This window comes from Hyperolius riggenbachi, chromosome 2 (assembly GCF_040937935.1).
Source record: "Hyperolius riggenbachi isolate aHypRig1 chromosome 2, aHypRig1.pri, whole genome shotgun sequence".
NCBI lineage: Eukaryota > Metazoa > Chordata > Amphibia > Anura > Hyperoliidae > Hyperolius > Hyperolius riggenbachi.
The window spans coordinates 290,528,166-290,553,401 of NC_090647.1; the positions used below are offsets into that span (position 1 = coordinate 290,528,166).

At 40.4% G+C, this 25,236-nt stretch overlaps 1 protein-coding gene across 4 annotated transcripts in view; it reads right to left on the reverse strand.

The window, feature by feature from the left end:
- CSMD2 (CUB and Sushi multiple domains 2) overlaps nt 1-25,236 on the reverse strand; it is a 1,291,405-nt gene that overhangs the window by 755,728 nt on the left and 510,441 nt on the right. For all 4 annotated transcript variants that reach the window (XM_068268938.1, XM_068268934.1, XM_068268936.1 and 1 more), the window contains one exon: nt 23,960-24,167. In XM_068268938.1, the coding sequence (XP_068125039.1) occupies nt 23,960-24,167 (208 nt within the window). The remainder of the gene's footprint in view (nt 1-23,959; nt 24,168-25,236) is intronic.

A 25,236-nucleotide genomic window follows, 5' to 3' on the forward strand; every position in this document is an offset into this window, starting at 1 on the left:
ATCTGACTATGGGTCTGAGTGCTAACACGTAGCATATGCAACAGCAGACGAGGAACAACTGACAGGCCTGTTTTATATATACTGGGAGTGCTCCTAAGCACCGCCCCAGTCACTCAGCCAATCAGGATCAGTGCTGGAGTCAGCTGACCGGCTGATCAGCTGACTCCACTTCTGCTTGCATAAAGATCCTGTCTGTGTGCACGCGCGCACGCGCGTAGACCTCAGTCTATGTGCGACTGAAGGAGCAGGCAAAGTTCCACCATGCGACCATGTGGCGAAAGCCGCTGGCTGAGACGCAGAGACAGCCGCCATGCCACTCGGCGCTGTGGCGGCTTCCTCCTCATTCCCCACAATCCCAGGCATAATTCCATCATGTATCCGCGCGGCAGAAACCGCCGGCTGAGACGCGGAGATAGCCGCCATGCCACTCTCTGATGTGGCGGACACACGTGTGCTGCATATGCTGGGAAATGAGGAGTTAAAGATCCCTAGTGTGTTGAACGAACCTAAAAATGCAGAAGTATGGTGGCAGAAACAAGTCAAAACCTACTTAAACAAGAATAAGCCCATTAGGAGAGAACTTAATGATATAGAGAGACTCCTCCTTTTCTGTAAAAGACCTCCAAAAACAATATCAGTATTGCATGACTTTTGGGCACTCTCAAAATATGATGAACCTCCACCATATTGTAATAAATGGGAAATAATGTTACATACCCCCCTTGGAAAAAAATGGCCCCAAATCTGGTCTAACATCTGGAAGATTCCAAACAGTGACTTACAAATGCTGCAATATAGAATAATAGCAAGGTGGTATTTTACACCTGCACGAGCAGGGAAGCTGTCTATTTCTACTGAAATTACATGCTGGAGATGTGGATTGGGAAATGGTACGGAGGTTCACATGTGGTGGGATTGTCCAATAACCGAAAGCCTTTGGAAAGAATTTATCCAATTTGGTAGGAGTGTTATAGACCATAACTTTTGCATTTCTTCCACCACTGCTATACTGGGCATAATAGACCAAGAAGAAAGCAGGGAGAGCAGATTTTTGAAGAAAATAGGCACTTTAGTGGTTAAAAACATATTAGCGAAATATTGGAAAAGCTCAAAAGCCCCAGCCTTTTCTGAATGGCTTATGAGAATGGAAGATCTGTGTGAAAGCCCAGGGATGGATTTGGATGAGATAGTTTCAAATCAATTCATAGCTATGAGAGAAATTTGGAGGGCGCTTAAACCCTAGAGAGGAGTAAGGAAAAATCAAAAGAGGGAGACCGAAGAGTAGCGCAGTGTATGTGTGCATGTGACTGTGATCTAAGTTTGAATGAAAAGTTGAATGTAGAATGCATGGATGTATGGATGTGTGTAAGTTGGAAGGGGCAAAAAAATAAGTGTGTGGTGCTGCCCGTGATTGTTTGTGTCCGTGGTGGGTCTTGACTTGGGGTTGCTTTCGGTCAGCTGGAGGATGTTTTTGTCTTGTTTTGTTTTCTTTTGTCTGTTTTGACAGGGGGTGGTATGGGTGTCTCCCGGGGTGTGGTGGGGCGGTGTGTGGGAGGCACTGTTGAGCAGGAAGAGTATTTCTCGGCTTTTGTCTGCATTTGAGTGGAGAGTGTCCGGTCCGGGATTGTTTGCACCCTTCTCAATGGTCAATGGAGAGGCCTTTATTGGCTATGGTAGCGGCCAGACGCTTACTATGATAGCAGACCAGCTTTTTGCATGTGGGACAGGTATGTCTGCCCTTTTATCCCTGGTAATGAGCTTGAAATCTTCCAGGTTGGAGGGTCTTGCTGTTTGTTTTTGATTAATATGATGTTGAAATGTCCACTGGTGCCCAGGGCGGGGTTGCTCTGTAGATTGCCTGGTGGTTTCGTTGAGAGTCCCCACGTTTTGCTCTTTTTTCAGGCTGTCATTTGCTGGGGTTGGGTTCCATGGTCCATTAGCTGAGGAGTAGCCTCGGGGCATTAGGTTTCCGCCTCCATGTTTGACAGTGGGGATGGTGTTCCTTAGATTTAAGACCTTCCCGCCTGGAACTTGGAAGCATTTGGGGACGGCTTGTGGCCCTTTCCTGGCTGGGAACGATTGTGGTGTGCAGCCGCAGGTCCTCACTAGGCTGTTGTCATGGCCTGGGCTGACTGCTGACCGGCTGTGGAGAGCTGCTGCTTTGCACCTGTTGAGCTGGTTGGCACAGCCTGGTTGGTCGCGGTGGTTGGGATGCTTCGGCACAGTTTGGAGTTTATGGAGAGGTGTGGAGCTTTGGATTGTCCCTTTGGATTGTCTCAATGTGGAAGTTTGTGAGGGGTGTGGATGATTTTGGGCTGGGCGCTTTCTGCTTGGATGTGGGTGGGAGCCGTTTGTCTGTTTAGCCATTTATTTTTCCTTCCCTGTGGTGCCTCTTGTGCACCTCCCTGTTGTCTCCCTGTGGGCGCTTGTATCTGTTATTGTAGGGAAGCAGCTTGCTGGCTGGACGGAGGTGACTTAGGGTCGGGGTTGCCGGGGAGGGGGTGATTGGGGACAGTACTGAATGGGTGTGTGGATATGTAGTGCACTATTTATTGTAATATACAGCATAATCACTATATCACCTCATGTTGGCTGTTATTATTGGTATTTTCTTTTGATTATCATTAATAAAATACAACTCTTCAAACTGTGATGCAAACTTTACCCGACATGAGGAGCACTGCTGTGAAGCCTTAAAATCAGTCGGGATATACCCTGTAGGTATGCTGAGTTTGAAAGAAAAAAAAAATAAAATAAAAAAAAATAAAATAAAAATAAAATAATAAGCAACCTGGAGAGCTTCGCAGAAGAACTTAATAGGACCTTTTACCCCTTTCGGGCACTTTAAAAAAAGTGTTGGTTGTGAGAATAGATGATTAAAAATTTTTTTTAATGAAGAGTTCCCCTTTAACTGGACTGTTAAGCCAGTAAGTCTGGAGATGAGGGCTATGATTTCTATTCATATGGATCTGTTGTTTGGAAATAAATGCCTCGGACAATCTAAGCCTCACCCCTAAGGTAAAGATACAGTGCAGTATTCACTGCAATGTAACTCATGACCATGGGTTCCATACAGCAAATGGTTCAAATTTTTTTAATGAAAATGCAGGGCTGTTTTATAGATGTTAAGGGGTGAGTGAAGTGGCGTGCATTGCTAAGGAAAAAAATACGGGAAATTCACTGAGACAAAATGTATTTTTTTTTCTGATGATTATCAAGCAATGCCAACATAAATTAAAAGGTTTAAGTTATTTCCTCTTTGCCTCAAATATGACTTTGTGATATGCTGATTTCCTAACCCTCAGTGGTAGTTTAACACAATCACAGCCACTGCAGAGCCTCACCTGTAGAATGTGATCAACAAAGGAGACAGAAGACTCCAATCCAGTCCTGTAATGCTACATACAGACATTAAATCATTACCCATGCTGATGGATTGCAGATGGGATGGGCAGCATTTTGTACATTTGTACAAGCCTTGTCTAGCTTGAGATATTAGAAATCTATGATATTGGATTTGCTTGGTCAGGTGCTGTTGTATACTCTTGCAGTAGGAGGTCCCCAGCCGGCCTCACCATTTTGTTTCCATAGAAATGAACATGCCACTCAGTTTATATGATGATCTACAAAGCTGGGATGTCCTGCACTCAGCCTAACTTGCTTGCTTGTATAAATAGAACGATCTGTTCAGATAGAAGACTAGTCTCAATTCACTAAGGTTAACTCCTGTCTTTAATAACTCTTCTGAGCTTTTTTACAGTTATCACAATTATATCACCATGGTGATAACTGTAAAACAGCTCAGAAGAGTTATTAAAGACAGGAGTTAAGGTTAGTGAATTGAGGCCTAATATGTAACAAGAATGTAGCACATTTAGCCATGCAAATGTACTGGCCATGTTATAGGAGATCTGATATAGTACTTAAAGGAGTCCTTGTTTTTCTTTGTAGAGGCATGACTATTCTTAATTTGTGTTTGCTCAAACAATGCAGCTCAGAAAAGGCTTCACTGTTGTAGCTTGTAATAGCTGTTAATTATCCTTGCGGATTCCCTTAGCCTTGAGCCTGAAACTACTGTCATTACGAACATAAATCCTAAAAATCAGAAGGTTGGCTTTGTAGAAGTGGGACTTACAAAACTGTAGCAATCAACATGATCTAAACCCAACACAATGATAAAGTGCAGAGAAACAATACGCCACTTAAAGCTTTTGATATTTAAGCTTGTATTCCTAAATCCCTCCAACGGCAAGAGCGTTCTCAAGAAAGCACTTCACCAGACAAAGGAAATTAATTGTTATTAGGACTGGCGGAGCATGTGGGAGCACCGGATACAGTCATCTGTTCGGATCAGCGTTGTCAGCAACACAGTTTGGGACAGAAAAAAATGATCCTCATATTTTTAACTATAGGCTTTACATAATTCATCTGCATAGTCACAGAAACACTCAACAGGATATGAAACATTCATATATGGGGACTGAGAGACTCAGAGATTTACAGTTGTCATTTGTTTCATTCAACCCACTATGAAGATAAACAAAAAAAGTAATGTGCAAAAAAATGAGAGGCACAATTTATTTTGTTCAATCATTAAAATGTTGTTTTATGTTTTACATTTGTTTTCTAATGTATGCATACTTCTTTGTTTCAATTCTGTTTTTCTTGTTTATTTCTGACAGAGCAAAATAAATGGCGCTGATAGATAAAGATAATCAACATTTTCCTCCTGAAAGGATCATGGTATGGTTAGAAATAGAGACTATTAGAGAGCTAAAAGTCAGTAAGATATACTTAAAGAGGAACTCCAACCAAGAATTTAACTTTATCCCAATCAGTAGCTGATACCCCCTTTTACATGAGAAATATATTGCTTTTCACAAACAGACCATCAGGGGGCGCTGTATGACTAATAGTGTGGTGAAAGCCCTCCCACAAGAAGCTCTGAGGAGCGCGGTGCTCTGGGCAAACTGCCACAATGTAACAATGTTCAGAGACAGGACATAGCTGCTCAGTGCTTACAGCTGTCTCTAACGGCCAAAACAGCTAGTAGCAGCTACATAACCTGCCCACAGTAAAAATGTCACCATGTGATACATGTCAGAATGTAAATCGGGGAGAGGAGAGATTTTACAATGAGCAAACACTGACTAAATCATTTATACATAATTATTGTAGAAATGAAGCACTTTTTTTTATTACATTATTTTCACTGGAGTTCCTCTTTAAAGGGAACCAGAAGTGGGAGAGATATTGAGGTTGCCATATGTATTTCCTTGTAAACAATACCAGTTGCCTTGTTTCCATGCCAATCTGCCTCTATAACTTTTTTTTTCATAGACCCAGAACAAGTATGAAGATCAAATGTTTCTGATCTGAAAAGATTAGCCACATGCTTGTTTTAGGTGTGCTTCAGGCAGTACTGCAGCCAAAGAGATCAGCAGGATAGCCAGGCAACTAATACTGGTTAAAAGGAAATGAATATGGCAGCCACTATATCCCTCTCACTTCAGGTTTCATGTAAAGCCATACTTTAAATAGGTCGCTTTGGACTGGAAAGACCTAGCAGTTGTTGTCTTACTGCCCAACTACAATGCTTATGTTTCTTTATTACTGTCACATAATGCATTGTTTAATAGGAAATAAGTATGTCGGCCTCCATATTCCTCTCATTTCAGGTTTTTTGTGTAGCAGTTACAGGGGCGCCAGCAGAATAAAAATTAGTAGTTTATTAAAACCAAATAAAAAATTGGGGGATCGGGGTGGATGCGTCTCCCCAATATATATGACACAACCACCATATATGGTATCCAGAAAAATATATATTTAATCAGTACTCCACATAAAATTATGCAACGTGTTTCGCGGGTCCCAAGCCCGCTTCCTCGGACAAATACAAAAGCAGGAGTAATTCCGAGGCTGTGCAGATAGGTGCAGCGCCTCTGTATCAGAGGTGCTGCACCTATCTGCACAACCTCATTATCCACCTGGTGGATGGGTGTGTACACCCTTATTTTTCTTCTACGGAGAGTGACTTCTTAGCCTGAGTGGGGACAGGCTCAATATCCCCATATGCGATTGGAGTGGTTGCCTGAGGTCAGCATCCCAGACTTGTGAGTATATCCATATCTGCTGTACAAATTGAAGATTACATTATATTAACAATAATATACTATTGGGGGCTCTTGGTTGTTCTTTCTTTTTGTCTCTCTCATTTTAGGTGTTCTTTAACCTGAAACAGTCTCTGTTGAATGCAGTTTACACAGAAGCAGTAAATGTTAAAGGATACCCGAAGTGACGTGTGACATGATGAGATAGACATAGGTATGTATAGTGCCAAGCACACTAATAACTATGCTGTGTTCCTTTTTTTTCTTTCTTCGCCTGAAAGAGTTAAATATCAGGTATGTAAGTGGCTGACTCAGTCCTGACTCAGACAGGAAGTGACTACAGTGTGACCCTCACTGATAAGAAACTCCAACTATAAAACACTTTCCTAGCAGAAAATGGCTTCTGAGAGCAGGAAAGAGATAAAATGGGTCAATAGTTCATAGATTTTTTATGCTCTGGCATACTTCAATGAATGTGTCATTGAGCGAAAACAATAAAACTGTTAAAACTTAAAAAGTAGATTTAAACATAAAATAAAACTGTGGAATATCTTAAAGTCATTTTTAGGAGAAGAAAGATAAATACAATTGTTTATTTCATTAGTTTATTTTCACTTCGGGTGTCCTTTAAATAGATAAGTCCAGTATTGCCTTACTGAGAAAGAGCCACAGTGACAACAATTTAAAAGTGTCGATTCAGTCTTTCCCGACATTGGGGTCAATACAGAAAAGCTACTTAAAGAGTGGCTCCGAGCTTCAAATTACAGTGCTTCTCCAAAGAAGAGGATTTCCTATACATAAAGGGGCGTTCTTCTTTGTGAACAACATCCTGTGGTGGGGCGGCTGCATCCAGTTTGCAGCACACGATGTTTATAAACCTCTTTTGATGCTGGATTGAGATTGAGAAGATGGGAGAATATCTCACTTTGTCAATAAGGGTAGCAATTGGAGGAGGAGGTTAAATGCACATCATTCTTGCTGGGGGTGGGGAATGGCACTTGGTGCCAAGTACAAGCTACTATGCAAAGCCACTGAAATGAGCAGAATTTATCACCTTGAAGAAGGGTCAGCTATTCCATTGAAAAGAGTCCCATTGCTAGTGATGTGCTATGGCACATCATTATAGGCAAGATGACAGCACAGCTTTACCATAGAAGATATAAAATTACATTTCACACCCTTTACGTAAGTTCATAAATAACCATTTTCTACAGTGCCTTTAAAGCTTACTGAAATGCTTGAAATACCTAAAACCTATGTAGGTAACCTAGTAATTAACCTGAAATTAATGCATTTAAAATTGTTCTATTTTGTTGTTTAGAATTTGAGATATAGGACACCCATGGCTTTGCTCAGATCTTTCTATAATCAGATTATCAGTTTACGTGTGGCCGTTATGCAAACTCTCTTAATGCGGACCTGAACGCAGAACTTCCTCTCTGCTGTAAAAGATAAGCAACATCATAATAACTTTTAAAGAAAAACATTTATTTGTTACAGCTGATACAAATCCTAAAATAAATCTCCAGTGTGTCTACTTCATGTTTTCATGGAAGCAGACATATTGTTAACATCCTGTAGGTTCAAATGAGATCTCTGCCATGGCAGTCAGCTGACACAGCTAAGGGATCAAATTACAACTTGTGATTAGACATAGATGAGGAGGAAGTAGACAGGCTAAACTCTCTAAATACATACAGGGTGCATTCCTCTACGTTTTCCTTCTGACCTGTGCAAGAGTTCAGGTCCACTTTAACTACAGTATATCTCACCCAAGCAACAGGAGAAAATATGCTGGCATTGTTTCTTGTTGAACACTAGTTAAACCACTGAAGCCAAGATGAGAAAAATAAAATGGTCAGATATGGTAATAAAGTGTCACACAGCCAGACAGAATAATGTAACTCCAAAGTATGGGAAGAAAGGAGAATGATATGTGTGCGTTACATTATTAATATTTACTCAGGGGTTGCTTTGTCTAATTAATGTCATGTGGATGGATATAGGCTCTCCACCGTTTACCTCTTTGTCAGTGAAACATGCAACAAGCTGGAACTACTAAATGGCTGCATGAACATTCTAAGCAAGTATTCAAACCTAGGCTGCTCACTTCTTCATATCTGAGGTGCTGCTGATAGCGTTGCTACTTATAAATTCAAAGTCAATATGTCAAAGCTGTGGTGAAGATTAAATGTAAAATTCATAAGCCAGGAAGTTTATTTGGATCATTTTCTACATTTCCCCTCTCTCAGGAGTTCCTGCAGGCATACTCCTGCCCTGTCATTGTATAAAAGAGATCTACTTATAAGTTCTGTCATCTTTGAAGCGGAACAATGTAGGTAAGGGCCAAAGTAGGCTGTCAATCTCCACCATTATCCATCCTGCAGTTGGCATCAGACGTTTCATGACTGTACAAGTACAACCACCGCTAGACAGTGCAGTGTGCAGGTTCTGCCTATTATATTATCCTAATTATATCTAATATGTTGACCTTTTAGATACAAATAGACTTTTTGTGGTTTTGACATTTTAACTGCTGACCATTAGGTGTCTGTAAACAGACAAAAATCTTTTGTGTTTAACTCCTGTATCTTAAACAAAAAGACATTGACTAAATGATTGTTATTATGCAGATACAGCCACAATATAACATAGCCTGGTCCTTTTCTCCATAAAAAAAAAAACAATAACTAGATTGTCCAAACCAAACCCTGTCACTTGAGCACAAGAAACGTGACTGAGATTCAGCAGTTTGAATGTGAATTTGTTATCTATAAGTAGATTCATGTCGCAAAGTTGTTGGTTTCACAAGCATGTTAATATTATCCTAAAGTAGTGCACAGGCAGGTTTTTCACCTCCACATAGGGAGAGTTTTAGGTAAAGTGGCAAGAATGAACATGGGCCCCTTATATTTTAATACTGTACTGACAGTAAAGCCACCATGACCTCTACTACCCATGAATTGGAGTTTAGGACAACAGTACAATTTGACTTTACAGCAGCGCTGTCCCTGCCACAGCAGTTCTGGCTGAGGTCTCTTAATAGTGCTCTTCTCGTGGTGGCTTCCCAAATTCCAAATTCAGTCTGGGTTTTTGGCTTGCAAGTCCAACAATTCCACCTCGTTCCTTTGTATGCATTGCCTCTCTAGTCCTTGCATTGTCTTCTTCTGCTCCTCCACATCAGTCATGTCCACCCACACCTCCATGACTGTATACATCAATGCAGAGGCCAAAAAGCGGTAACATGGGATAGTGAGAAGGCTGGGTAGCTGGACCCACAGATCGTGCGGCCTATAAGTACAGTAGTCAGTGCTAATGATATGTGGTGGCTGTTCAGTATGGCTCCATTGTTGTTGCACTACAGGATTGCTTTGTCATGTTCTCTAGAACACTATTGCTTTGCTTATCACGTAGGTGAAATTCAAAAACTATATTATCATTATTATTTCCAGCATATGCTGACATTTTCTTCTACATTCATTATATTTGTTTTCAGCCTTGTTTTAGACTGTATAATGAGTAATGCTTTTGTAGGACTGTATCATGGAAACAGTAAAAAAGGGCGCAGGTGGCTAGTGGACAAATCGGGCGCCGCCATTCACTCCCATAATAAATATCGTTTACTGGGCGCCGAACAGGAAAAAAGGGCGCCCGAGAATAATAAAGTTTTTACAACGGCGCCCGAAGATTTTTAATGTTTTATAACTGCTTGTGATGATTTACGTTTCCTATTTCAATAAAACATTATTTTAAATGTTATCCCTTACTGTTTGTAACATTATTATGCACAAAATACAGTGATCACTAAGGAGGGTCTTAGGTTTAGGCACCACCAGGGGGGTGTTAGGTTCAGGCACCATCAGAAGAGTCTTAGGTTTAGGCACCACCAGGGGGGTCTTAGGTTTAGGCACCACCAGGGGGGGTCTTAGGTTTAGGCACCACCAGGGGGGTCTTAGGTTTAGGCACCACCAGGGGGGTCTTAGGTTTAGGCACCACCAGGGGAGTCTTAGGTTTAGGCACCACCAGGGGGGTCTTAGGTTTAGGCACCACCAGGGGGTCTTAGGTTTAGGCACCAATACGGGGGTCTAGGGGTTAGGGGTAGGTTCAGGGAGGGTTACTTACTAATTTTTTTAAAACATTATTATGCATTTCAGCTTTTAAATGGAAGATTAACGTTTTCACAATTGCCGATTTCATGCACATTATTTAATGATTTATAACTTTATAAAACATTATTTATAAACGAAATATAGTACAATATATTTTTAAATGTTATCCATGCTTATCGTTTATAACCCCGCGCCCTTTTTTCCCAGCGCCCCTTTTTAACGTACGCCTGTATCATGTGTAATGCTTATGGAGATTCACCAGTTAGAGCACTGAATTCTTAATCCTCAGATGAGACATTAGCTTTCATATAAAAATCAATCCTATGTAAACAATAACTAAATGTCCCTTTTCTACTGCATCAAGTGACCAAAGAAGTAGAAGGGGGTTGGAACACAAACAAAATTTGCCTAGTTTTGTACAATAACAGCTGCAATGTGATCAATATTTGGCATCTATTATTCTGTCATATGATTGCTACTAACTGACCTGCCTAGCAGCTAAAGCTAGAAAGGAGAAGAAGCAAGTTGTAATGCAGTTTCGAGCATATTTATTCAATGAAGAAGGTTTTCATTTGAGCACTTTGCTTCTGTATACTGTTTACATTTAGTTATCATCTTGGTTGCTATTACAATTTGCCTTGTTCAGTTCTGGGCTTAGTTGGTCTTAAACAGCTGTGCTTTAGGCAATTACATGACCTCTTACTACAAAGTGCTCCTAAGCCTGTCATAGAAAATAATACAATATTGTGCTAGGTCATGTGATTTGAGGGCTGGAGAGCGCAAGTGTACATCTGCTGGAAGGGGTGCTAGCTGAAGGTCCTGTTAATGAATTTCACTGTCAACGTGTGCAGGTTTTGAGACAGGCATATACATTTTAAGCTGGTTTCTGGCAATAACAAGATGCCTCTGTGTAAATAAGGTATGACTGCAATGACCGCTTTTTCTTGATTTTTACATTTTGGTTGTGATGTAACTTCTTTAAGATATTTATTTGTATAGTCTGGTTATTTATTTATTTTTTCCAGTAAATTGAAATTGTTATTCCAAATGCTATTTCAGAAAATAGTTTACCAATTTCAGCATAAAAAAGAGCTCTATAACATACACAACCTCAGAGAAATGAACACAAAGAGTAGTCATCAATAATGGGTAGCACATGCCTTTTTCCCTTCTTTTTTGAGTAGGTGACTTGGTATGAGAAGGACATGTATTCTGTTTTATCTAATTTCTGCTATCTGTGCAGTTTTCTGTTAAAAGGTTACACATATAATTAAAATGCACCTGTCTTGTACATACAAAAGAGGAAAGCAATTTATCACCTTACTAGAATTTAGCCTAGCCATTCTCTAGGGAATGTGACTGTCTGGGGCATGAAGTAGAATATCTCTCTTACTTCAGTAATGCCAGCAGCTTAATAATGAATGTATTATTATTATTATTATTATTTAGTATTTATATGGCGTCAACATCTTCCACAGTGATCAAAAGAGTATATTGGCTTGTCCCTTAGAGGAGCTCACAATCTAACCCCTACCATAGTCATATGTCTATATCATGTAGTGTATGTATCATAATGTAGTGTCAATTTTAGGGGGAAGCCAATTAACTTATCTGTATGTTTTTGGGATATGGGAGGAAACTGGAGTGCTCAGAGGAAACCCAATTAGACATGATAAAAACATACGAACTCTGTGCAGATAGTGCCCTGGTTGGGTTTTGAACTGGGGACCCAGCACTGCAAGGCAAGAGTGCTAACCACTATGCCATATTGCTACCCACTACGCCATTGTGCTGCCAACTATGCCACTCTGCTGTCCGTTAATGAATTTAACTGTTAATGCACACAGGTTTTTAGGGGGAGTTAATGTTAGGTATGAGGTGGGGGCGGTTTTCAAACAAATACTAGTCAGAGTTTAGTTTTGCTTCCCTGGGGATACTATCATTTGTGGAATAAGATATAAAGAGTAACTCTATTCAAAGAAATAGGACAGTACTGCTTACAATGTGGCCAGGATGACATGGATAGACACGCATCTAATAGATGCCTATGTTAAATATCATCAATCGGATTGCCAGTTGGCTGTTTGGGGGCCCGGTGTGAGTAGTAGCCAATTGGCTAATTCATAGAATTTAATAGTTGCAGCCAATTTGAAACAATCGAATTCCCCCCCAAAAAGTGATTATTGTTAGGGGGGAGGGAGGAGGTTAGGTATTCGGTGGGTCCGTTAAGGTAAGGTACCTCCAGGTGGGTTAAGGTTACTTACTTCCAGGAAGGAGGTTAATGTTAAGAAATGTGCTAGGAAAGCCTATATCTTACTTATAACGGTTTATCTTAGTGCCCTAGTGATGCAGAGCTGCGATAATACGTACTCAGATGACATACAATGGCCTAATGTTACACAAATTTGTTTTAATTAGATTTGTGCACCAAAGAGTGTGCAAACATTCTGGGCCTTTTTGACTTTGTATACTGACTCTGAATGGAGAGGAACACCCCTCTAGCTTTATCAGAGTCTTATTTAAGACTAATCCTCATATGAAGTAGGCTGGGTTTGAGATGCCATCAGTTACCCATTTGGAAACACACTGGTGAACTTACATCTCAAAACTCAATGCTCTGCAACTGCAATGAGGACAGCCAATAGTCACAGCTCAATCTTCTCTTTAGAACACTTAAATGTAATTTTTTTTATTCTTGTTTTAGTTTTTTTTTTTTATTTAGCGCAGTGCTGAAATAGATTTTTGTGTTTTTTTATATTTGTTAATCAAAAAAAGATTAACTAGCATATGGATGATATTTAAATACAGCTCCCCCTGCTGGTTTGACTGGCTAGCTTTCTGAGTACATAAAATTGCTTAGTTTGGTTACATTGTTGTAAACATATAATATTTCCACAGAAAAACACAGAGCCTAACCATCAGTTTTTGGAAAAACAACATTAATGAAACTCAGTTTGCTTTGTTAGCACTATGATGTTGCATCGTACCTAAAGTAAGAATACTGAATGCTTAGTCCAGTCACATAGCTTCTACAGCACAATTACTGCAGAAATGACTTGATAAGGATGGTAACTATAATGCAGTGGAACTTGTCTACTCTGAAAAATAATCCCATAATTATATTTCGAACTGGACAGGCTAGCAACATGGTTTCTATATTCAAGATTGACACACTAAAGCACATTTCACCTTTGTCATATCCATGCTCTTATAATGTGCTTGCGCTCCAACTCAGAATAGAAACAGCCTTGGGGAGTAGAACCTATATATAGCTGGTTTATATCTGTCTGTATTCACACTTTGTGCTATCCAACCAACCCCTAATGAAAGATGCACATTTCCCAGCGCAGTAATTGTGGAATTTGTCGATCTTGGCAACTATGCATCATTATGATTCTAAAGATGGTACAATGACAAGGTCTGCCTAAGGCCATATAATTATTACCTGCCATGCCTACTAAATATTGGCTTTATTTATGTGTTCCAGTCTACCGGGAAAAACAAAACACAGATCTTTAAAGGAAGCAGAGTCGCTGAGAATGATTTTACAGAATTTCACTTTAAACCTTTCTCCAGTTAGTAAACATGAAAGCCTTACCAGGGGAGATAAGAAATCAGATAAGAAACAGAAGAATCAGCTAGTTTTAGTAGATGATATTCAGTTCATGGTATCTGTACATTGCTGAGGGGCCCTGGTTCCTTTGTTGTTGCCTGTGAATTCTAACAATTTCTGAAATCTATTAAGTCACTTCTTAAAAAGGCTTTATCAGAGTAACATCAACCTAAGCTCATGATACAGAATCTATTTACACAAAATTGCAGATAAGGAATCTAGTGCTAACCTTGGACTTTCAAGATCAATGTACACAGAGTTGACCTTGTTTTGCCAAACAGGACTTTACCACCAATGGAGATGCCTAAAAGACACAACAGACCTCAACAGACATCCTCAAGTGAACAACATAAAGGGGAGTTGCCCTTTTGGATAAACTGATTTCCTATATTAAATGACACATGAGGCACTGTCTGTTGAGAAGCAAGACAGCTGGGTTAAGAAAAACTTATAACCATTACATAGTAGCCAGTCAAATTTATAGCCATTGAAGGACCAATATTGTAAAATGAAGTAACAATTAAAATGCATATATATAAAATGTACATTTCTCCCATTGTAAAATGCACTATAATTCACTTTTCCTTATGTTGCTCTCACTTACAGTAGGTAGTAAAAAATTGACAGATCTGACTAGTCCATCTCCTCATGGGGGATTCCCAGTATTACCTTTATTCTTTACAAAGGTCCTCCCTGAAAAGGATCTCTACAAATATGATAGCCAGCTTCACTACTCATCTGCACATTATTTTGGTAGTTGAAGGTAACTGTAGTTCAGTAAGTGCTTATGTAAATAAAGGAATAACTAAGAATAGCCTGTGAGGACTAGTTCAAAACCTGTCAAGATTTTCACTACCTGATGTAAGTGACAGCGACATAGGAAAAAAATATATTACAGTGCATTGTACTCTGGAAGAAACGTACATTTATACTGTATGTATGCATTTTAAAATGTACAATTCTTTGTGATAGTTGTCCTTTAAGGAGCTAAACACACTTGTGTATGTCTGTTCAACTACCCTCCGTAGTGTCCGGGTTGGCAGCTTCTGAACATGCGCGAGCATGCAGAAATGCCGCTCACGGTTGCGCTCCTGTGGCCAGGAGTGTTCTGTGAAGATGCAGTACTTCTGCACCTGTGCAGAATGCTCCTTGCTACGGGAGCGCGACCGCGAGCAGTGTGACCATGCTTGTACATACTCATAAGCCACCAACCCAGCCACTACGGACCCCAATAATTCTGCGCTTGTTCAGTATTCTCCTGGCTATGGGAGGGAGCTTGACTGCAAGTGGCGTGTCCACGCGTTCTTGCAAGCCAGGTCATATGCTGCCTCTACAGAGGGGACCCCAGGAAAGTGTCTGAGAGTGGAGCTGCGGAGAGAAACACATAGGTAGAGATGTCGCGAACCTCCGATTTTCGGTTCGCGAACCTTCGCGAAAGGTTCGGTTCGCGGAAAAGTTCGCCAACCGCAATAGACTTCAATGGGGATGCGAACTTTGAGAAATAGAAAAATTTATGCTGGCCACAAAAGTGATGGAAAAGATGTTTCAAGGGGTCTAACACCTGGAGGGGGCATGGCGGAGTGGGATACATGCCCAAAGTCCCGGGGAAAAATCTGGATGTGACGCAAAGCAGCGTTTTAAGGGCAGAAATTACATTGAATGCTAAATTGCAGGACTAAAGTGCTTAAAAACATCTTGCATGTGTATACATCAATCAGGGAGTGTAATTAGAGTTCTGCTTCACACTGACGCACCAAACTCACTGTGTAACGCACCGCAAACAACTGTTTGCGTAGTGACGGCCGTGCTGGACTGGTGCGCACCATGGCGAGAGTGTAGGCCATGGCGGTTTTCAAGCCCATATGGTCGCTGGGCTGTGGTAGCTCAATGGTAGAACAACAGTGACTGTCCAGCTGATAAAATTTGGTCTGTCCACAATAAAGCAACAACCTTATTATCTTCTTGTATGTAGGTAGGCATAGGTAGGAGTCCCAGTATAGGTAGGTAGGCATAGGTAGGAATCCCAGTATAGGTAGATAGGCATAGGTAGGTGTCCCAGTAGTTAGCTAGGCATAGGTAGGAGTCCCAGTATAGGTAGATAGGCATAGGTAGGAGTCCCAGTATAGGTAGGTAGGCATGGGTAGGTGTCCCAGTAGTTAGCTAGGCATAGGTAGGAGACCCAGTATAGGTAGGTAGGCATAGGTAGGTGTCCCAGTAGTTAGCTAGGCATAGGTAGGAGTCCCAGTATAGGTAGGTAGGCATAGGTAGGTGCCTCAATAGTTAGCTAGACATAGGTAGGAGACCCAGTAGTTAGCTAGGCATAGGTAGGAGACCCAGTATAAGTAGGTAGGCATAGGTAGGTCCCCTAGTATAGGTAGGTAGGTAGGTGTCCCCGTATAGGTAAGTAGGTGCCCCAGTAGTTAGGTAGGCATAGGTAGGTGTCCCAGTATAGATAGTTAGGCAGGGCTTGGCTGGCACAGTAATAACAATTACCAAGGTCCAGCTGCAACAGATAGGGCTGTATAATGTCAGTGAGCAACGCACACAAAAAAAAACACATCTGGAAAACATTATCTCTCAAAAGAGCTGTTGAGGGGTGCTATTTTAGCAATAACAATCAGCCAGGAGCAAGCCAAGAGCCTAACTAATCTTTCCCTAGGAGAACAAGTGTGCAGCAGCTGTCCCTAGTCTGTCTCTAGCAGGCACACGAGTGAGTGTAATGGCCGGCAAACCTGCCTTATATAAGGGGGGGGGGGGGGCTCCAGGGCTTAGTGTAGCCTGAATGGCTATAATGTGCCTGCTGACTGTGATGCAGAGGGTCAAAGTTGACCCTCATAGTGCATTATGGGGCGAATCGAACTTCCGCAAAAGTTCGCTTGGTCCAGGCGAACGCGAACCCCCAAATTTTGCCTGGAACCGTTTGCCGGCGAACCGTTCGCTACATCTCTACACATAGGCTTCTAGGGGCTGGAGGAAGCCCCAGGTAACTAAATCTGATTTCAATTTCTTTTCCTCATGCACTGAGAAAAACAGCAGCAGCATGGATGCCATGTCCATGTTTCTGAGCAATATTTCATGGTATTTACAGACTTTTCTATAGCACTTCTAAGATAAATTAATTCACTGTTAATTCACTGTTGTGGGGAGAGTGGGGGGGCTAGAAAATAATTTAGAAAGGAGAGGGGACGTTAAGCTTTCAGTTATTGTATATACTGTTATATTGTACATTTTAGAGTAGCAGTAGCCCCACCATAACGGTCATAAATGAGTCTTTCCTTGTGACTTATATCACACTTTATGCGCTTGATCCAATTCACTTTTTCTCCGAAAGGTAGCTGTCCCCCCCGCTAAAGGTAGCGGCCGATGCCCAATATCAGCGGCCGCAGTATGCAGGAAGTGACATAACAGCTCACTTCCTGCATACAGTGGCTGCTGATACTTAGCACCGCTGCTGTCTCTCATTATTACGGATCACCACTGATCTGAGGTCTGATTATGCTGACAGCGTGAGCGAGGGGGAGCAGGACTTTGGGGAGGTGGAGCAGCACCAGCAGACCTGGTAACAAAGGGCAGGCCCATTAGTGGGTGGGCAACTAATCCTAACCCCTAACCAGTAGTGCCCCAGCTGCCCAGGCAGCCCAGGGCATTGGTCTATGAGGCCAAAAATCTAATCATGGCCAACAGCAGGATCAGGAATAGAGGTGCAAGGGAGCAAAAGTAACTCCTGGTTCACCGACTATGTGTGCAGCTGGGTCACCCACTACATGTTTTGGTCCAGGTCCTGATGAAGAGGCAAAGCCTCAAAACATGTAGTGGGTGACGCAACTGCACACAGAGTCGGTGAACTGCGAGTTACTTACCCTCCTTTGTGCACCTATAGCTTTTCCTACTGCTGGCCACAGTTAGACAGCTTGTTGGAAGAGGTTCTTAGATGTAAACCATTATATGCTGGTTGTTTATGCACACACTGTGAGCGCAATTTTAGCAGATGGGTATGTGTGAGACCTGCCATTTTTAAAGTAAATCATGGCCTTAACCACTTTGCATCTAGACCTTCTTTTCCCCTTATGGACCAGGGCAGTTTTGACGCTTTAGCCATGTCCCTATTTAAACAGCCATACTGTAACTTTATTCCTACTCATGACACCTAAATAATCTAGGTATCGTTTTTTTCAGGACATACTGGACTTTCATAGGGGTATTTTGACCCAAGAAAAAAAAATTCTATGCATTTTAATGGGAAAAAGAGGGGGGGGGGGGGGGATGAGAAATTGCATTAATCCTTAGGTTTCACCAATTCTAGTAAAAAATAAAAAATGCTACAGTAGATAACAAACATGCCACCAGTATTACGTCCCCCAAGGATAGATAGCCAGGCATGTCCCCAGTATCAGCCCCCCTAGTATAGCCAGATGTGCCCCCAATATCAGCCCCCAGTATAGCCAGATCTGTCCCCCGTATTTGCTAGCCCCCCCATATAGACAGATTCGCCCCCAGGAATAGGGCCCACCATTATAGCAAGATGTGTCCCCGGGATCAATCTTCCCCATTGTAGTCAGATGTGCCCCCAGGATTAGCGTCCCCTCCCCATTATAGCCAAATGTGCCCCCAGTGTTAGGTTATGGCCCCCAGGACCATCAGATGTGCCCCCCATTATTAATTCCCCAGCCCCTATTACCCTGATGGGCCCCAAAATACATTTCAAACCCCCCCCCCCCCCCTCTGCTCTGAAGCGCACCCCATCATGCACAGCAGGGCTGCAAGCAAGTCAGTATATCTATGTCATGGTGGCTTGGAGGGTGCCACAGATGACAAAGATATACTGTAACAGTGGACAAAGTGGTTAATATTTATTTTTATAAATAATATTTATCTCTACCAATTTTGTATGTGCTTTTGACATGTTTGGTTTTTGGTCAAACCTGAACTTACTATTACTTTCATGATCACCTCCTACCATTGTAAAACACAGCTGACGATATAGTAGGGAAAGATTTATTATAGCAATACCTGCAGGTTTTTTTTTTTTTTTGCTCCAACCATCAGGGGAACTGTTCTGCATGATAATAAGAAAATTCTTCTATCCTCCTTAATAGCGGCAGTTTAGCATGAATTTCTAGAACAGTACTACAGTTAAGAAAAGTGCAAATCCATTCCTAAACTGCCACAGATTAAGAAGTGCTTAATAGCACTCCCACAGATTGTACAGTGTAGGCTAGACATGATTTGTGAAATGCTCCTCACCCCTGCTGAATGCTGCAAAGCTGTTCTGTGCTTAACCTTTACAGTGCTGAGCATTAATTCATAAGCCTGATTTTTTTCATCTCTAAAACATTTATATTATAAATTTATGTATATTACATCTTGCCAGTTAACCTAAAATAATCTACCGTACCTAATAAATTTATGCTATTATAACTTCTCTTTTTCTGTATCAATACAGCAGATGCATTGGTTACCTCAGCAACAGTAATTTCCCTCACACACTGCACTGTCTGAGAAACATTCCTAACTCCTCCTATTTAACCACTTTACCCCCCGCGGTACGAATTTCTCCGTACTTTTTCCCCCCCCTAAAAAACCAAGGAATGCAGAAATCCGTACCTTCCGCGATACCGCCGCTCGTGCGCGCGCTCCCGCCACTCGTGCTCGCCGCCGCCCGTTTGCCCGGAGATCAATGAACGGGAAAATCCATTCCCGTTCGTTGATCTAAGCACCCGCAATAATCTGCTGCTTCTTTGAGAAACAGCGCGATTATTGTGATCTTCCCAGCCTCGTAGTGCTTCCTGTAAGCATCCTTCCGGACGCTTACAGGTCGCATGTAAACAAACTCACTGTGGCCATCTTGTGGCCAAATAGTAACATTACACCCTAAAGCATTTTACATATACAAATACCTTAGTTTTACACAATAAATTAACTCATTACCTCCCACACGCCCCAATTTTTTTTTTTTTGTAATTAAAAAAAAAAAATACAATAAAAAAAACATAAATAGTTACCTTAGGGACTGAACTTTTAAAATATTCATGTCAAGAAGGTAAAACACTGTTACTTCATAAACTACAGGCTTGTAATTAGGGATGGATGCAAAACTGAAAAAAATGCACCTTTATTTCCAAATAAAATATTGGCGCAAAACATTGTGATAGGGACATAATTTAAATGGTTTTATAACCGGGATAAATGGGCAAATACATTTCATGGGTTTTAATTACAGTATCATGCATTATTTAAAAACTATAATGGCCGAAAACTGAAAAATAATAATTTTTTCCCACATTGTTTCCTATTTTCCCATTAAAACACATTTAGGATAAAATAATTCTTGGCATAATGTCCCACCTAAAGAAAGCCTAATTGGTGGTGAAAAAAACAAGATATAGTTCATTTCATTGGGATAAGTAATAATAAAGTTATAGACGAATGAATGGAAGGAGCGCTGAAAGGTGAAAATTGCTCTGGTGTTCAAGGGGTAAAACCCCTCAGTGGTGAAGTGGTTAAGAACAGTTTAAGAAGGAAATTGCACTATCTAGTGATTTCTTAAGATGTCACAGACAAGTCTGAATGGATTTCTAAAAACCTACCAATATTTTGTCTCATACACTCATAATAAATGTCCCCTAATGAGTCATATTACTGCAAAAAATCTCAGCGGGACATTTATCAAGAGAAAATATTGGTAGGTTTTTACAAATCAGAACTGGCTGGGGCATCTTAAGAAATCACTAGATAGTGCAGTTTCCTTCTTAGACTGCTGTAAAGCAGGAGGAGCTAGGAGGGTCTCTCAGACAGTGCAGTGTGTGAGGAAAATGTGTGAGGTAATTACCACATCTGCTGTATTGATACTGGCAGGTTCTGAGGAGGAATTCAGCAGGGGGGAGGAGCACAAATCATGCCTAAGCTGCACTGCTGCAAAATCTCTAAAAGTGCTATTAACCAGTTCAGCCTATCTGGATGAGCATGTTCGTCCAGATAGGCTCTGCTGGTGCGTGGTGCGTGTGCTTCCACTGCCTGCCGCTAGCCACCCGATCAGTGAATGGGAATTTTTCTTAGTCTTCCTGTTAAAATGGATTTAGGAAAAAATGAGATATAGATCAATTCATTGTGATAAGTAGTGATAAAGTTATTGGTGAATGAATGGGAGATGAACGTTGCTCGGATGCATGAGGTTTTCGACACTGTGGGGCTGAACCGGTTAAGCACTTCTTAATCTGCAGCAATTCAGGGATGGATTTGCACTTTTCTTAACTGTAGTGCAATTCTAGAAATTCTTGCTAAACTGCTGGTATTAAGTAGGATTTAAGAAGTTTCTTATTATCATACAGAACAGTTCCCCTGCTGGTTAGAACTGTTTAAGATGCAAAAAACTGTCGGTAATGCTTTGATAAATCTGTCCCTCAGCATTATTGTAAGCTCACTAGGGCAGGGACCTCCTCCTAGTGTTTCTCATACTGCTGTTATTTTAACATATGTACATGTACCAACTACATATCAACTATGTATTTATCTATATTTATTCTATACAATGTCATGACTGTACAGTGTCTTGTATTTCTTATGTATATTTGTTCCCCATTATTTGTCTGTATTATGTACAGCGCTACGGAAGATGCTGGCGCTATATAAGTAAAAAAATAATAATAATAATAATAATAATTTTGAAGCAGCCACTAAAGCATAATGCAGCCAAATACACCAAAACTTTTTTTTATTTACCATACAACTTTAATATAACATATGTCTATTTCATTTATTATGATTATAAGCTATATTTCTCCTATGTATTCCCTTCTGTAATATTAGCCATGTGTCCATCTCTCAAGACTTTCAAATATCTTCAAATGCACATCATGTACAAATCTATTTTTCTGTAGTCATAGATATGACAATGGGAAAGAATGAAAGAGGTCAAGTCATACACAAGTCTTTAATAATTCTCAAATTTAGATAAATCTAGTCAGTATTGAGGCAGAATGCTAGTGTATGCTATTTGTGGAAAGTTTGTCCGTCACAGTCCATTATCTGTTTACCTTGCTAATTAAATCCTGCAGATAAATGTATTCAATGTCAAACTGCTGTGGACTTTTATTTTCTAAATGGGTGAGTTTCATCCTGCAGACTCCATTCTGCTGTTGACAGTTAACTTTTGTTCTTTCTGGATCATACAAGTAATTAAGTTTGTGAACTTGTGGTTCAGAGAAAAAAAAGAAAATCAATATTTTGTTCATATTTCTTGTATTCCTATGATACATGACTGATTGAAAGAGAAAATGAGAGGGCATGTTACAGAGAATAAGAGATGACGGTTCGCGCCAGTCGGTCAGGAGTTGAGTATTTGCGCACATTGGCAAACGTGAACTTTTGTTTGCATTTGTCAGTGGTGAACTTCTTTTTCTATAATGCAAAGCATGACCTTTCAACTAAAGTTAGCTGTGCTGGGATGGCCAATAGAAATTGAGCTCACAGGCACATGCATGGTTCATCTGGCAAACCACCCTGCCCTACAGAGGATGGTTAGAGTGATATTTGAGGTTTCAAGATTATGTGGGGATCACTAGTCTCCAGGAGCAGCTATAAATAAGAGGGGAAACCACTAGATCACTAGGGCAAGTTATAAAAAAAGAAGGGAGACCAATAGATAACCAGGGAAAACTATAAGTGTTTGAGGGTTACCCTTTGATTACAAGGGAAAGCTATAAGAGGAGGGGGGACCACTAGACAACCAGGGTTTAAACAGGTCTAAATGTGGAGGGGTTAAACAATGCATTTGGGGAGGAAGTAGTGTTAAGCTTTCCATATTTGTTTTTTTAATCTATGGTGCATCATAATTTATTCCCAAAGGTAAGAATTTGCACAAACCTATAATTACTTTTTTTTTGTTTAGAAATGTATTTTTACTAAAATCCATATTTTCCATGAATATCTTTATTATGTGAACATTCAATGTATCTTCACAAAAATTAATCCTCTGACCAAAACCTTATTTTCGCCACGTAAACAAGGTTGCAAAACATGCCGGCTTATTGTTGCCAATTTGAATCAAACACAAGTACCCACTGATAATGTACATACATAACAGTGATATGCATTCTAAGCAGTATTTATTTATTTATTTATTATCACTTTGTTATACTGTAAATGAAATTATGCATATAAAACATACAGTTATCACTTTATAAATAGCCAATTAAAAAAATTACAGTCCTTCATCCACAAAGGGAACAATTCATTTTTATTCTTCTGATTTAATTCAAATTTTCATAAAAAGGGAAAATATCTTGTTTGGTTAAATAAGGAACTTCAGCCTAAACAAACATACTGTCATTTAATTACATTAGTTATGTTAATTAAAATAGATAGATAATATAATCTTTTACCCACCCTGTTTTAAAAGAACAGGCACATGTTTGTGATTTCATGGGGGCAGCCATCTTTTTGGTTGAAAGGAGGTGCATGATACACAGTTCCAACTGTCCTGTGTCCTGATCACCCCTCCCGCTGCGCTCGCTGGGCTTTAAATCTCAATTTCAAAATAAAAAAAAAAAACATCAGAAATCCCATCATGCTTTGCACAGCATCAAGGGAAAAAAACCCTAGCAGATTTCTTTGATGGGGTGGAGCTTAGCTTCTGTGCCGTTAAAATGAGGCTTGGGTAAGAAAAACAAAGTTCTGATGCTGTGAAATGGTTAAAGAAACACTAAGCTTTTTCAGTGCTTCTGAGTAGATTTTTTTGTCTGGAGGTTCACTTTAAGATCCCTCTGTGTAGTCACACAGAGAATAATATATCAGCTACAGCTTTTAGCAACTACACAAGAAACTTCCCCTGTTGGCAAAATGTGGTATTACAGTGCAGATGAAAATATGATTCCCTAAGATCTGTGTTCATCCTGCAGAAATTCAGTCAAACACTTTTACTAACCACAGGATGGCAGCCTCTACGTACTTTGGTAGGGGGCTGTGGGAGGCTCAGATAAAGCCTACTTCATCGTCTTATACTCAAGGACCCAAAGAAAAGAAGCTGTTTATATTTTAGAAAGCAATTCATTGAGCTTGTTTACTTTGCCATTTTTCAGCATTTTTCTATGCATTGAAATTAGGAGTTTTTGTGTATAAACCTCACTTACCAGAGAGATGAGCCTTCTGTTCCTGTGACTTCTAAATAGTCATATGCATCCTCTAGCTGAAAATCTGTAAAGATCAAGGCAATTGTATCCCCAACCTCTGCTAGGATTGTCCATGTGCAGTCAGCATTGTTATTGTATTCCGATGGGAAATGAAGACTTGTGATGATTCCACTTTGGCCTCTTAAAGTTCCTCCACATGCATCGTCCGCTAAACAGGAGGATAAGAGGATAACATAACTGATTAAACAGATCAGATCTCTCCTATAACACAAAACCACATTACTTAGTGTAGTTTATTAAATGGTAAATACTTAGAGATAAAGAAATACTACAATATTCATTTATTTATATAGCGTCGGCATATTACACAGCGCTGTACAGAGTATTATTATTATTATTAATTTATAAAGCTCCAACATATTCCGTGGCGCTGTACAAAGTAGTATATTGTCTTGTCTTACTAATTGTCCCTCAGAAGAGCTCACAATCTATTTCCGACCATAGTCATATGTCTATGTATGTATCATAGTCTGGGGCCAATTTAGAATGGAACCAATTAACTTATCTGTATGCTTTTGGGATGTCCAACACAAAGAATCCATAGCACCACGCCAATGATGTATTGCTCTTTTATTGTTAAAATAACAAAGAGATAGCCATAACAGCGGCAGACATCTGTTTCGGACAAGGCCCTTCCTCAAGCTGTGTCAGGCTCTCTCTCAGCAAGCACACGTCTGTCCCCATTTGGGTGCTTGCCCACCTGGTTTCTATGCTTTTAGGATGTGGGAAGAAACCGAAGTGTCCAGAGGAAACCCACACAGACATGGGGAGAACAAACAAACTTCTTGCAAATGTTGACCTGGCTCGAATTCAAACCAGGGACCAGTGCTTCAAGGTGAGAGCGCTAACCACTATGGCACCGTGCATCAATCATTTGGCTAAAATATCCATATTTATATCTATGGTGGTCAATGAGATGCAAATTATTCAGAATTTATGCAAATATCATGCCGCTTGAAAATGGACCAATCCAATGCAGTCATTACAGCATTTGATTGGTCTTTTTTCAAGCTACATACCTTTGCACACGATTAACATAATCTCTGCATCAGCTTGGAATAAACTGCATCATACTGACCTTCCCAGAATGATGATGTTTCTAGCAATAGGCAGGCCTAGTGCACCCAAAATTAAAATGAACATTTTTTTATTTGGAATGGATACAAATTAACTGTGTTTTTATAATTTACACAAGTCTAAGCTACTTGACAATATGT